The 13,363-nt window shown below is 47.8% G+C and overlaps 1 protein-coding gene across 4 annotated transcripts; it reads left to right on the forward strand.

The window, feature by feature from the left end:
- The first annotated feature begins 122 nt into the window (after positions 1 to 122).
- GNPDA1 (glucosamine-6-phosphate deaminase 1) lies at positions 123 to 11,031 on the forward strand. Of its 4 annotated transcripts, none has more exons than XM_090288096.1 (7): positions 123 to 177; positions 1,626 to 1,755; positions 4,528 to 4,629; positions 6,046 to 6,228; positions 7,201 to 7,385; positions 8,961 to 9,135; positions 9,822 to 11,031. In XM_090288096.1, the coding sequence occupies exons 2-7, from the start codon at positions 1,632 to 1,634 to the stop codon at positions 9,920 to 9,922; spliced, it is 870 nt and encodes a 289-aa protein (XP_090144222.1). In that variant the 5' UTR covers positions 123 to 177; positions 1,626 to 1,631; the 3' UTR covers positions 9,923 to 11,031. The 4 variants fall into 4 exon arrangements, with proteins under 4 accessions (XP_090144222.1, XP_090144221.1, XP_090144224.1 ...); XM_090288095.1 differs by lacking the exon at positions 123 to 177 and adding an exon at positions 681 to 762; XM_090288097.1 differs by lacking the exon at positions 123 to 177 and adding an exon at positions 1,142 to 1,298.
- Positions 11,032 to 13,363: the final 2,332 nt, after the last annotated feature.

A 13,363-nucleotide genomic window follows, 5' to 3' on the forward strand; every position in this document is an offset into this window, starting at 1 on the left:
CACCAAAAGAGACCGACCTTCCTGAAGCTGGTCAGAGCCGCAGCTGGGCCAGGGGGAGGGGTGAGCCCAAAGGGAGGGCGAGTTCCCGAGACAGCAGTCGCAGGAACTGGAGAATGTGGCTGCCTAGCTGATGGTGGATGGCATGGGTGGTGCGTTCCCGTTGCTGTAAAATAAACTGTAAGTATATTCAAGAGAACGATATAGAATGTAATCTAAACTGTTACCTTGGAGTGAGGAGACCAGGGGCCTTTTTCTATAGTGTAAGATGAGCTTTAAAAAGAAAAAAGGCAGAAAATAACCAATTATATTTAAAACAATACAATAGTTGTAATATCTAGGTAAGTAAGTAGCATCTAAAAAAAAAAAAAAAATTCCAAAGAAACCGAAGGCAAAGCCAGGCCCAACCCTGGGAAACTAAGGGATTCTGCTCTTCCTCCGCGACCCTGCCCCGGGCCTGGGGACACCATTCCTGGGAGCGACTTCAGCCTCCAAGTCACCACCCTCCTGCCAAAATAACGCCTCCCTGTCCCGCTCCCGCGGGCTGGGGCTCCACCCGGGCCCGCCAGCTCCAGGCCGGCACAAGAGCAGAGGGTGGGTGGCCCCAGTGGGCCAAAGGCAGCCCGCTGGGTGCGGCCCCACGGAGTCCGCCCGGCGGAGCCTGCAGCGTGGGCGGTGCCTGGCATCGCGTGACCCGCAGCCGCGTGACCCGCATGGGGCGGGCCCGCCAGCGCTGTTGCGGCAGCCGCAGCGGGAGGTGTCTGCGTAAGTGTGGAGCCGGGCTGTCTAGGACCCTCCTCGCCGGAAGGCGCAGGGGCGGGCGCGGGCGGGTTCGGGCGTTGCCCTTGTCACCGACACCCCAGGGCCGGGACCCCAGCCATCCTCTCGGACCCCATCCCCAGACTGGGCCGGAGGGGCGGCGGGATCGCAGGCGGGTTGGGGGAAACACTCCTGCACCCCACCGACGGTCCATTCGCTCACTTCCGCCCGGGCCTTCCCACTCCGAGCGCAGTGCGGGGGAGCAAATGCCCCCTGTGCTTTGGGGGAAACTGAAGATTCACAAGCAGGCCGGCCGGTGGGAGCACCCCTCTCCAGTACCGAGAGAACACATGTCTCCAGCAAAGGCCACGGAGCCCACCGGCTCTGTTGGCCCAAGACAAACCCATGAGCCCTTGGGCAGAGAATATCCTGCGGGTGGAGAAGGAGGGGATGGGTCGAGCTGCAAGATCATGGCCAACGTATTGAATGCTGTGGTTACGTGCATTCTCTCATTTAATGCTCACCATCGTGCAATTAGTTAGGTAGGTACTTTTGTCCCCAATTTCCCGTAAGAGAAAACAGGCTCAGAGAATTTCGGTCCTTAGACCAAGGCCCTGCTATGTATTGAAGGAATGGAGGTTAAAACCCAGGTCTGTGCCATAGGGGCGCCTCCTGGTGGGTGGTGGAGGCCCTGGGCCCAGCTGTCAATTCCCCAGTGAACTTTTGAGTGCCTTCCTCTTCCTGACCCAGACAGCCTGGGGGGAGGTTGTTGCTGGGTGAGAGGGGCTTCTTCCCTACCCAACCACCATCTGCATCCCTTTCTCCCTGACCCTTACCACGGAGTCCTTTTTGTCACCTGCCGCCTGCAGGACAAAATGAAGCTCATCATCCTGGACCACTATTCTCAGGCCAGCGAGTGGGCCGCCAAATACATCAGGAACCGCATTATCCAGTTTAACCCAGGACCAGACAAGTACTTCACCCTGGGGCTCCCCACTGGTGCGTTGTGGGATGGAGAGGGTGCCACAAATTGTGGGCGTGGGGGGAGAATAGGTTTTAGGGGATTGTAGGGGGTCAGGTAGGTGGGCTCACTCAGTCAAGGGACTTGAAGGAGGGCCCTGAGGTGCTGGTGCTTTGAGTGAGCAAGTCCCCTGCCTCCAGCCCATTAAAACAGAGGATCCAGCTTCCTTTATGGGTTGGCTTAGTTGCTGTCTGCTCCTGAAGACTCCTGGAGCAGGAACAACTTCCTACGTCACCCCTGGCTTCCTCAGCAGGATTACTTCCCAATACTTTAAGGCATACATTTTATGTAATGAATGAATTTCTCTTGTGTGCCTCTGGAGTGCTACCAGCTAGTCCCACCATCCTTGGGAGAATTGAGGAGATGGTTACTCAAAGCATTTTCTGTGAGGCTTAGTTAAGTTAAACACAGGACCTATGGTGAAGAACAGCCCCAGTGTCTTTGGGAACAATCAGAATGTTGTCTTTATAGGAAGATATTTTGACCCCAGATCCTCAAAGCAAACGTGCTATTTCTTTCAGAAGTGGGGTGAGTTTATCCCACAGGCCCAGCCACTAGAGCAGGGGTCTTCAAGTCTTTTCTGTAAGTGGTCAACTAGTAAGTATTTTACACTCCACTGGCCATACAGCCTCTGTTGCAGCTACATAACTGTGTCCTTGTAGCTCGCAAGCTGCCATAGGCAATCTGTAAGTGAATAAACATCAACAAAACTCTACTTATGGACATTGAAGTTTGAGTCTATATAATTTTCATGTCACAAGTAATATTCTTTTGATTTTTAAAAACCTAAAAAATATGTAAAAATCATTCTTAGCTCATGAACTGTACAGAGACAGCAGCAGGCTGGATTTGGCCTGTGGGCTGAAGTCTGCCAGCCTCGGCACTGAAGGTTTGCGGGAGCAGTGTCTGCCGGTACCTGTCCCACCACCAGTGCTTCGGGCCACTGGGGGCTGCACTAATATCCTGTTTTCTAACTGGGTCAGAGTGGGCTTCTGCTGAAACCCTCCCTAGTTCCCCAGGAACTGCAGGATCAGATCTAAGCTCCTCAGAGCGACATTCAGGCTCTTCCACAACCTGGCCCCTTTGTGACTTTCACACTTGAACCAGCACATTTCCACGTAGGTTCTTTGGAACATTCTCTGTTAGCTGGAGCACTGGACAGGGTTCTGGGTGGAAACCACAGAAACCAACTCTGTCTGACTTAAACAGAAAAGGAATTTATTGGCTATATATTGGGGAGCTTAGAGAATTGATGGGAAGGCTAGAGGTTTGGAAAAGGGACTAGGCGGTAAGTGAACTGGCCCAGGAGAAGGACAGGGAAGCTGTGTGGCAAAGGCTATTATTACAGGTGCTAGCGATACAGCAGTGAACCAAAAAATACAAATGTCTGCTCTCCTGAAGTTTACATGGTAGTGGGAGAGACATAATAAACAAGTTAATTAGAAAAATATAGAGTATGTTAGATGGTGTAAAAGGGAAAGAGAAAAATGAAGCTAGGAAGGGGGATAGGGAAGTGTCTAGGCAGGGGTGGGAGTTGCAGTGTTGGTGGCAAGATATGGTGGCAAGGAAGATCTGAGGAAAATTTGAGTAAAGGCTTAAGCGGTGAGATGTAGCCGTGCAAACCTGTGAAAGAAGAGCACTGCTGGCTAAAGGAATGTGCAACGGCCCTGAGGTAGAATTGCTTGGAGCAGGATGAGCAAGGAGGAGAGAGGTAGCCAGGAGCCAGGCTATGTAGAGCCTTTGTTAGGACTGGTTATTATCAGAGTGAAATGAGAAATCATTGGTGGGTTGTAGAAAGAGTGATCTGATTTGAGTGGGGTTCTTTCAATCCTTTTTTCTTAAAACGTTTCAAATATTCAGGAAAGCTGAAAGAATAGTTAGTACTGGACCATTTACCTAGATTCATGAATTGTTAACATTTTTGTCACATTCGTTCATTTCTTCTGGCTCATGTTCTATCTATACACACAATTTTTTTTTCCTGAATGAACTGGAAGTAAGCTCTAGACATCTTGACACTTTACTGCTAAATCCTTTAGCATCTATCTCCTCAGTTAAGGACATTCTCTTGTATAACCACAATACCATGATCATACCTAAGAAAATTAAAAATCATTCCACAATGTCATCTAATACAGACTATACTAAACACTTTTTTCCTAATTGTCCACATTTAGCTTTTATAACATAAAAATCCAATGTCCAGTTGGGCTTCATGCTAATCTTTAGTCTTTAGAGTGCTCCTCCTGTCTTTTTTATGCATTTTATGACTGAGTTTTTAATAATACTCAACCTGAAGTTTGTTGCCCCTCAGGGAAGTCTTCCCTGAACCCTCAGGCTAGGCTGTGCTTATCCCTGGTACAGCTGACATTACAGCTTCTTGTGCCCACTCCGAGTCAGTGAACTCTTCCAGGGCGGCCGCCATGTCTCTCTCCTCTGCATCCCTGTCATGAGCCCTCTGCCCCGCACGTAGTAGTTGATCAGGGAGCATACTGAGTCTGACGTCCCCCCAAGGACTGATCACAGTCATCTCAGTCATCAGTGTACTGCATGCTGGAGACTTAGCAGCGAACGAAACCGATGCGGCTCTGCCCCTCTGTTGCTTACAGTCTGCTGGGGAAATAGGCGGAAACGAGATGGCAGGATTGGAGCATTTGGGGACGACTTCAGATCTGACTCGTTCCTGGGTGCCCTCTGGACTTCCAGTGGCTGGGGCTGAAGGGTGTCCCTGGCCGGGGCCTGTCTTGCAGGGAGCACCCCCCTTGGTTGCTACAAGAAGCTAATTGAGTACTACAAGAATGGAGACCTGTCCTTCAAATATGTGAAGACCTTCAACATGGACGAGTATGTGGGTGAGTCTTTCCTTTTCAATCCTTACCTGATTCTGGGAGAGTCCGTCCTCCTGCCGCTCACAGACTCAGCCCTGGAGAGGAATTCGGATGCCTCAGGCAACCTGTGACATTTGGTGATACCTATCTCTTCCAGGCCTTGGTTTACTCAGCTATAAAATGGGGCCAACAAAACTGACCTTGTAGGTCCTAAGCATTAAATGCTAGAGCAGATGTGGAAGCCTCTTCTTTAGAGCCAGCAATTAGTAAACATTCAAGTGTTTTCTTCTCTGCCTCCTCCCCAATTCCATGCTGTTTCTTTTTAACACAAATGATCTGAGTGGGATGGTGGCTGGGGTGTGTCCCTGTGTCTGTCTGGACTTTCTCTCTGGTGTTCATCCTCTAGTTCCCCTTTCTGTCAGGTACACTGGGAGGGGAGCTGAGACTGGTGTCCTTTCTACTGCTGAAAAGGACCTGTTCGTCTTCTGTCACCTTCCCTGTCCCCCACCCACCCGTGATTGTTAATGGCTTCACTTAAAATATTTTTTTTAATTTGTAGCAAAATACGCATAACATAAAATGCACCTTCTTAACCATTTTTATGTACGTTCAGTAGCGTTAAGCACATGCATACTGTCGTGCAACCAATCTCCACAACTGTCTTCATTTTGCAAAACTGAAACTCTACCCATTAAACAGCAACTCCCTGTTTGCCCCTCCCCCCAGCCCCTAGCAATCACCATTTTACTTTCTCTCTGCATGTGACTGCTCTTGGTACCTCATATAACTGGAGTCATACAGTATTTTGTCTTTTTGTGACTGGCTCATTTCATTTAACACAATGTCCGTAATGTTCATCCATGTAGCATGTGTCGGAATTTCCTTCCTTTTTAAGGTTTGCTGTCAACATTCTTAATGTTTAACATTAAACATTAAATATTCACTTTAAACATTCTTTTTCTTCTTGGGTGAAAAAAATCTTTTTGGGGAAGCCCTGAGATAATTCTCTCTAATCACCTGGTTTTCAAGTTGGGGTTCAGGCTGGGCAGCACGTCACTGGGGGTGAATGGTGGGATTTGGAGGCACAGGGTGAGGGGTGTTCTTGCTTTCATTCCAAATGGGCCTAACCTCAGCTACAGGTGCCTAGGCCACCTGCAGAGGCCCAGAGTCACCCTGGCCTCCAGCCTGTGGTCATTCCCTTGTGAAAAGGTCAAAACGAGGGATTCATCAGGCCTCTAGTGCTCGTAGTGGTGAAGACACTTAGGGACATCGGCTCAGCCTGTCCTGAGGGGGTGAGGGTCAGAGGACTGGTGCCCAAGGCTCCCTGCTTGGCACTCCCCTGAGAGCATCTCTGGGGGTCTGGGGATATCCTGGCACCCTCTTCAGGAGGAAGACTTTGGCTCAGCCTGGGGGTGACTGAGCGTGGCTGTGGTCCCACAGGTCTTCCTCGACACCATCCAGAGAGTTACCACTCCTTTATGTGGAACAACTTCTTCAAGCACACTGACATCCACCCAGAAAACACCCACATTCTGGATGGGAATGCAGCCGACCTGCAGGCTGAGTGTGATGCCTTCGAAGAGAAGATCAAGGCTGCAGGCGGGATTGAGCTGTTTGTTGGAGGTGAGCTTAACACTCTGCGGGCGTCTAGGACAGACCCAGCACATGCCTGTCTCAAGCAGCTTCTCTCTGTGCTAGTGACAATGGGGTTCCTTACCACTGAGGACGCAGGGAAGGCAGCGTGGGACCCCTAGCTCCCTGCCCTGGTTCTGCTCAGTAGCTGTGTGATCTTGGATGTCTCCTTTTCTGCACTTCAGTGCCTTGGGTGTAAATTGAGAACATTGAATTTAGGCTCTGAGATTCTATTTCCCAATCTTAAAGTTCTATAGCTCAGTCACGGGACCTATCTACACAGTTAAAATCACAGGCTCATGGAGTTCCAGAAGATTCCATACTCAGCCCCTGCACCCTATAGATAGCCAAGTGAACTCCAGGGAAGGTTTGTGATTTGCCCACAGTTAGCTAGCCATAGTAGTGGAGACAAGGCAGGAGCCTAGGGGGTCCCCCTCTTGGATTTGTGCCCTTGTTCCTACCCTGCGCTGCCCTCTTACATTTCCATCTGTTGCCAGCTCTGGAGTCACTCACAGGAGTGTGAAGCCGGACTTCTTTTTCCTGCTCTAGATTTAACTTTACTTCAGATGGGGATGAAGAAGCCAGGACGACTCACGTTCTAAGACTGTATAAACTTGGCAGCTCCTGTCCAGGCTGTGTGTGTGTTACTATGACTCTGTCCCTGTAGGGTCCCCCTGAATATGGGAAAGAAGAGAGAGGTTACACTTCGATGATCTGGGGAGGCAGAAGCTATTTCGAGTGCCCCTTGCTTAGCTTTCTGAGGATGGTAGCAAGTTCACAATGGACAGGAGCAGGCAGAGGGGAAGGTCACATGCTTCGTGCCCCTGCCCAGGGGTGAATGAGAGAAGACACATGATTTTCAAGAAGTTTTGCAGACCCTGGGTGGGGAAGGAGAGCGTGTCCACCCTGGCAACCTTGGGTCCCTGGCACTGACAGGGCTGCCCGACTGTCTCTCCTCGGCAGGCATCGGCCCCGACGGACACATTGCCTTCAATGAGCCAGGCTCCAGTCTGGTGTCCAGGACTCGTGTGAAAACGCTGGCCATGGACACCATCCTGGCCAACGCTAGGTTCTTCAACGGAGATCTCGCCAAGGTGCCCACCATGGCCCTGACAGTGGGCGTGGGCACTGTCATGGATGCCAGAGAGGTAAGGGCACAGGGGTCCGCAGGCCTTCACTGGGGGGTTGGACTGGTCTTTTTGCTCAAAAATTTTAACTGTACAGATACCACCTGAAGACACTTGCATTCAAAATGAAGGCATGACTAAGGAAAAAATCCCGACTGGCCCTACACTGTTCCTCCTTCCTCTTTGGAGGGAACCATTGTTCCCAGTGTGAGGTGACTCCTTTGAGCACCGGCGCCCAGAAGACCACAGGCTCCCTGGCCTCTGCTCAGGTTCTCGCAGGCCGAGGAGCCCAGCACCACTAATGTCCGAATACGGATTTGCTCAGGGACGAAGAGGGGTCCTCTGGCTCCCTGCAGTTGGTGGAGGTCAGTGTTTGAAGGGCCGCAGGCTGTTTGTGGTTATAGTGCTGTGTGGAAAAGTGTGATTGAAATATAAGTGTCCTAAACTGAATTTAGTAAGGTTTTCCCTAGAAAGTTGGGTAACACTTGCATTTTTTGTGGTTCCATTTTGTTTTCCTGGGGTATATTTAGTGAGAAGCAGCTACAGATATTTTAGCTTTAAGTTTCTTTGCCCAGACCTTTAAACAAACAGCTAAATCAGTGAAAAAGGTTCCCTGTCTAAAGGGAACTTTTGGGAAATGTGCAATGGTGCCAGGTTTCTGTTGGGTTGCCTTAAATCAGTACCTAGGGGATCACCCCACTGTTCTTGGCCTTGTGGCTTATAAACCCTCCCTGTTGTGTTTGTGGATCCTAACCTGAGAAAGAGCCTGGGATGGAAATCAGGGAATTCTCTCATCTGAAATTAGAACTGGGGTTCTGAACATTGTTCTCTCTATGCCTCTGTTTTCTCACCTCTTTAGAAAGGAACAGTAAATCCGCTTCACAATTCCATGGTACAAGTGAATTACAGTGAAAGGAAATCCATAGAGCTGAGATCTTTACAATCACTGTCTGGCACTTACTTTCTTGGTATTTTAACTGTTGAAGAGAGTCTCTGCCTTTGTCTTCTTTAAACAAGAAGCATTACCCGAAGTCACATTAGTAGGTCTAATACTCAGAACTGAAATGACCAAGGGGCAGCCTTGTTGGGATTCAACTTTACCATACAGGTGACACTCAGCATGTTCCAAGGCCCCTGGCAGATGGGACCCATCTTTTTGCTTGTGATTGTGAAAACTCACCCAGCCTAGGCCCTCCTAGAACCCAGTATCAGAACTGTTGGGATAAGAGGAGAGCTTGTATGGCACAGCTATTCACAGGGCACTTGCAGTCACCTTCAAAAGTGCCAGGAGGCACTATGACATGCTGGTCAAGAACATGCACTTAGGGTCAGAAACGAGTGGGGGCAGTTATTTAATCCTGCCCCTCACCCCCATCCATTTCCTTATCACAGAACAAGGGGAGAATGATGCTCCCTACTCAGACTACTCGTGTGACAGTACACAGGGACCCAGGGCATGGAGTGTGTTGTGATCGTATAAAAAACAAGACGGCGGTCCTTAAAACTGTTTGGGGTGGCCACACTCGAGTTCAGGTGCCTGCACTTCAGGTTCACTGCTGCTCCTCCTCTGTCATGGGCCTGTTCTCTGGTCCCCAGGTGATGATCCTCATCACAGGTGCTCACAAGGCCTTTGCTCTGTACAAAGCCATCGAGGAGGGAGTGAATCACATGTGGACTGTGTCTGCCTTCCAGCAGCATCCACGCACCGTGTTTGTGTGCGATGAGGATGCCACCCTGGAGCTGAAAGTGAAGACCGTCAAGTATTTCAAAGGTGAGGGAGGGCTGGGTCAGGGAGTAGGTGGCCAAGTTCAGGATATGCGTGGAGGGAGAAGTGGATCTAGCTTTCATGCTCTGGACATTTTAATCATCAACTCTGATTTTAATAAAAATCAAACCCTGTCTCAGAATACAGTCCTTTCTCTTCCATCCATAACTGTGAGGGTCCATTTCTGGAGAGCCGTTTGTTCTGAGGAAGGAGAAAGAAAATGAAAAGCTGTAGTCCAAGGGCTATGTGGTGACCTTTGCAGTACTGTTGAGCCCCGGGTGGTTGATCTTCCCAGCTCACACAGGCCTTTCCCACTAGAAGAGGCACCCACCTGTCCTGAGGGTCTTTTGTTCTGCTTAAAAAGGACACACTGCTTTAAGCTAACTTGTGTGAAAATCCTCATTTACTAAGCAGGCAAATTGGGAATTTGTTCTTTGCTGAAAAGATGAACCCTTTAATGGCCATTTCTCCTAGAGACTGCATTTACAAAAGTCCCGTGGGTTCCAGCATTCATTGGGAATCACAGATTCTTTCTCTAGGCTTAGGGTGTCTTGTCATTTGGAACCACAGAGAAAACAGGATGACTGTAAGTGCTAGGACAAAATTGGGGAGCTCCTGGATATTACTGTTGACAGTCGTGGAACTCTGCCTCTACCTTTTAACGTTTTGTTTTTAATTTTTTTTTTTTGTAGGTTTAATGCTTGTTCATAACAAGTTGGTGGACCCCTTGTACAGTATCAAAGAGAAAGAAACAGAGAAAAGCCAGTCTTCTAAGAAACCATACAGTGATTAGCCTGTGCTAATCCTTGTGTCAAGTACCTCATGGGGACAGGCGGGTCTTTCTGGGAATCATCTTTAGGATGGACTTGCAATTCTTCAATCTAGTGTGTTACTCCAGATAAATGAATGAAGTTATTGTTCCTGGCTATACAGCGTGAAGTCTAGTCATGGACTTTAGCTACAGGAAAAATGACTTGTTTGTAACTTACTCTTAATCAGAAAAAAAAAAAAGAAACCACTCCATAATTTTGATGTCTGCTCTACAGAAATGAGGGGCTTTTAGCTTTTTGTTCTGCCTCTGACACTATTCTCATGTAAGCACACTCCTGCCAGGAGTTTCTGTCACGTGCAGATTCTCAGTTCGGGGAACGGGCTTGCTGGATTGGACACAACCTCTTTGGGAGGCTTGAGAGCTGCTCTTGAGCAGTCCTGCCCCTTATTTGAGTCACTATTTCAGATTAGTGAACAGACTCTCAATGTCTAAAATCGGCATAAGGGGCAGTCGCTCTGGTCAGTAACAAGTGCCATGGAAAGAAAACTGCCCCGTACTTTCTTTCCTGTTTTTTCTCTCTCCCCCTCTCAGCTGGCCTTTCCATGAATTCTGAGGATTCCTTGGGAGAGGACTTGGGAAGATAGTGCTAAAGAGAAGGCTTTGCTGATAAATTCAAGCCTCAAGGGGCCCAGAAGTGTCAAACCCTCTCCCTCAGGGACCCTCCAGCACCAAGACGAAGGTGAAGCCCTTTTCCCCCTAGAGCCCTGTGTTCCTGTCCCCAGGTCTCACTGTGGCTCCCCATTTTACAGACTCATTAACAAGAAGGTGGCCCACTGGGGCAGCGGACAGTGGCACAATTTCAATGTTGCGTTCAGCTGGGTGGGTGGGCTTGGGGCCGGCAGCTCAACTATGAGTTTAGTCACAACGCGAGGGGTGTGTTCTCCAGCATCCCTGGGAACTGAGTGCCAGAACAACATACCATTGCTTCTGAAGTTGCCTTTCCCCACCTGAAATACCCTGCCCTGCTAACCCTCTTTAATACGTGATTGTGCTGCCGTTCTATTTTAGGCTAATAGATCAATCGGCTTGTTCACAATGTGATATTTTCTATTAAATCCAATATTTTCAAATGTTGTCATTTGTGACTCCCTCCCTCGCCCCCAAAAAGATCAGAAGATGGTGTGGATTCATATATTCGGGGAACAGCTGGTGAACAAAGCTTTACACTCCTCACAACAGCTCAGCAGGATGAGTACAGTCCTAGCAACTGTTGATCTTTACCATTGGGGCGGGGGTGGGGGAGATTTCATAAAATTTAAGCTCCTGTGTGGAAAATGGTAGGAATGAACTGTTCAGCAATAAATCATCATGTTCTCACTGTACTTGAGATCAAAACAAGGACAGAGCTGTTAAAAATAAGGCAGGAAGGATATAAAAACTACATGGTATGGAAAAAAACTTTTTAAAAAAGTTTTTGTAAGTTAAAAATCAATATAATGAAACATCTTGGGTCGCTATAACCAATTGAAGTTGGAAAAGGGTTTAATTTTTTACCAGTTATATTGACATAATTTACAGCCCATAAATTCACCTCTTTTAAACAAATTCAATTATTTTAATTGTTTATGTATGGAATTAAGCAAGTCCTCACCACAATCCATTTCTGTCGTCCCCCAAAGCTCCCTACTCCTTTCCCAGCCCAGGTGACCACTAGTCTGCTTTGTCTTCAGATTTACCTTTTCTAGACTTCTCATGTAAGTGGAATAATACAGCATGACATGTTTTTGAGGTTTATATAACATGCACCTGTAGTCCATTTTTTTATTGCTAAAGAGTATTCCATTATATGAATATGCCATCTTGTTTATCCAGTAAAAAAGGAATTAATTTTAAGTAGGTGTATTTTAGAAAAAATTGTATTAGAATGGAATGACAGCCAAACTGGAGATGTCTGGATGAACTCAGGACCGTAAAAACTTCTATTTCCTGGGCCTGTGTTACCCTGGTGGCTCAACAGCCTTGTCTTCCTGCTACAACCAGTGCTGTGGCTCCTGGGCCAGCCTGGGCCTCTGACACCACGTAGAGCTCCTTAGACAGGAGCTAATTACATGTTTTGGGCAGGGATTGCAGCGGGCCTGGAATATCTTGTTACCAGAAAACAAAGGTGCTTTAAAAAATGAGCAGTATTGAGAGGACGAAGCAGCCTGTTCAGTGCAGCTCCCACTGGGCCAGGTTGTGACAATTTGATCAATAAAGAAATATTAAATTCTGCTAAGTAGAAAAAGTTGAGTCTGAAACCCCAAGTCTGATACTCAAAAAGGAAAAAGATAATGGGGTTTATTTCAGGAAGAGTGGATAGAATGTGTTTAAAGGCTCCCATCTCAAAGCAGAAGCCAAATTTCACAAGGCACGAGGCAGTCTGTAGTACCACCCACCTCCATCCCACCTCTAACTCTTCTCCCTTCCTTGGTCTGCCCCAGCCTTTACTATCACACAGTTCCTGGAGCCCTCTAACACGCTCCTATCCCAAGGGCCTTTGGCCTTTAAGTTGCCTCCTGCCTGGACTCTCTTCGCTCAGGTGTCCATGGGGTTCATTCCCACACTGCCAAGCATTCGTTCTGAGTGCTACCTAATGAAGTCTTCTCCACTCCTTAAAATCCCAACATCACTCTGCCTCCCCTAACTCCCTGTACCCTCTCCCAACTTCTCTCCATAGTGCTCATCTTCTGATGAACCATAGAATTTGCTTAGTGTCTGTCTCCATCCACCAGGGTTCTTAATATGTTCCACAAGGGCAGGGAGATGTCTGTTTTATTCACTGCTGCATTTTCAGTACCTAGATAAACAGGCTCATTGTGAGCTACTCAGTAAATATTTGTTAAATTAATAAATAAGTACTAGGAAACACAACAGGTTGCAAGAAGTGAAATGGGATTGAAAATAAGACACCATCACATTTTAAAATTATATGTACTTATATGTATTAATATTAGTTTTGTTTGTTTGTTGATTCAATGAAGGGGGAAAAAAGAGAGCACCAAGCAAGGAGAAGAAGTAAATGTGCTGAGTTTGTACTCGCACCTTTGGCATCAGACTCTCACTAAGTTTTCACTGTGCACAATCTTCTCTAAAGCACCTTCCAGCTTAAAGAAATAAGGGAATCCTTGGAGTAACTGTGCGAAGACTAGACTGTGGGTGCTGAAAGTTGATAACTATCACAAACATTTGTTAAGGACATCCTCCAAGCCCGCTTTCTGACTACAAACCCTCAGCCTGCTTTGCTGGCCGGCTTTTTTCATTGAGCCAGAGTTCAGGGAGCAAACTACTGGGCTGCTCTTCCTGGAGGGCACCACCGTGTCACCATTTCTCCATCCTGCTTAGGTGCTTCAGCTGTAACTTATTACTATAGCTTATTTTCTTCTCTTCGGTGGCTGCAGATAAGCTACTCTCAGGAGTGACACC

This window comes from Furipterus horrens, unplaced genomic scaffold (genome assembly GCF_987537825.1).
Source record: "Furipterus horrens unplaced genomic scaffold, mFurHor1.1.pri manual_scaffold_10, whole genome shotgun sequence".
NCBI lineage: Eukaryota > Metazoa > Chordata > Mammalia > Chiroptera > Furipteridae > Furipterus > Furipterus horrens.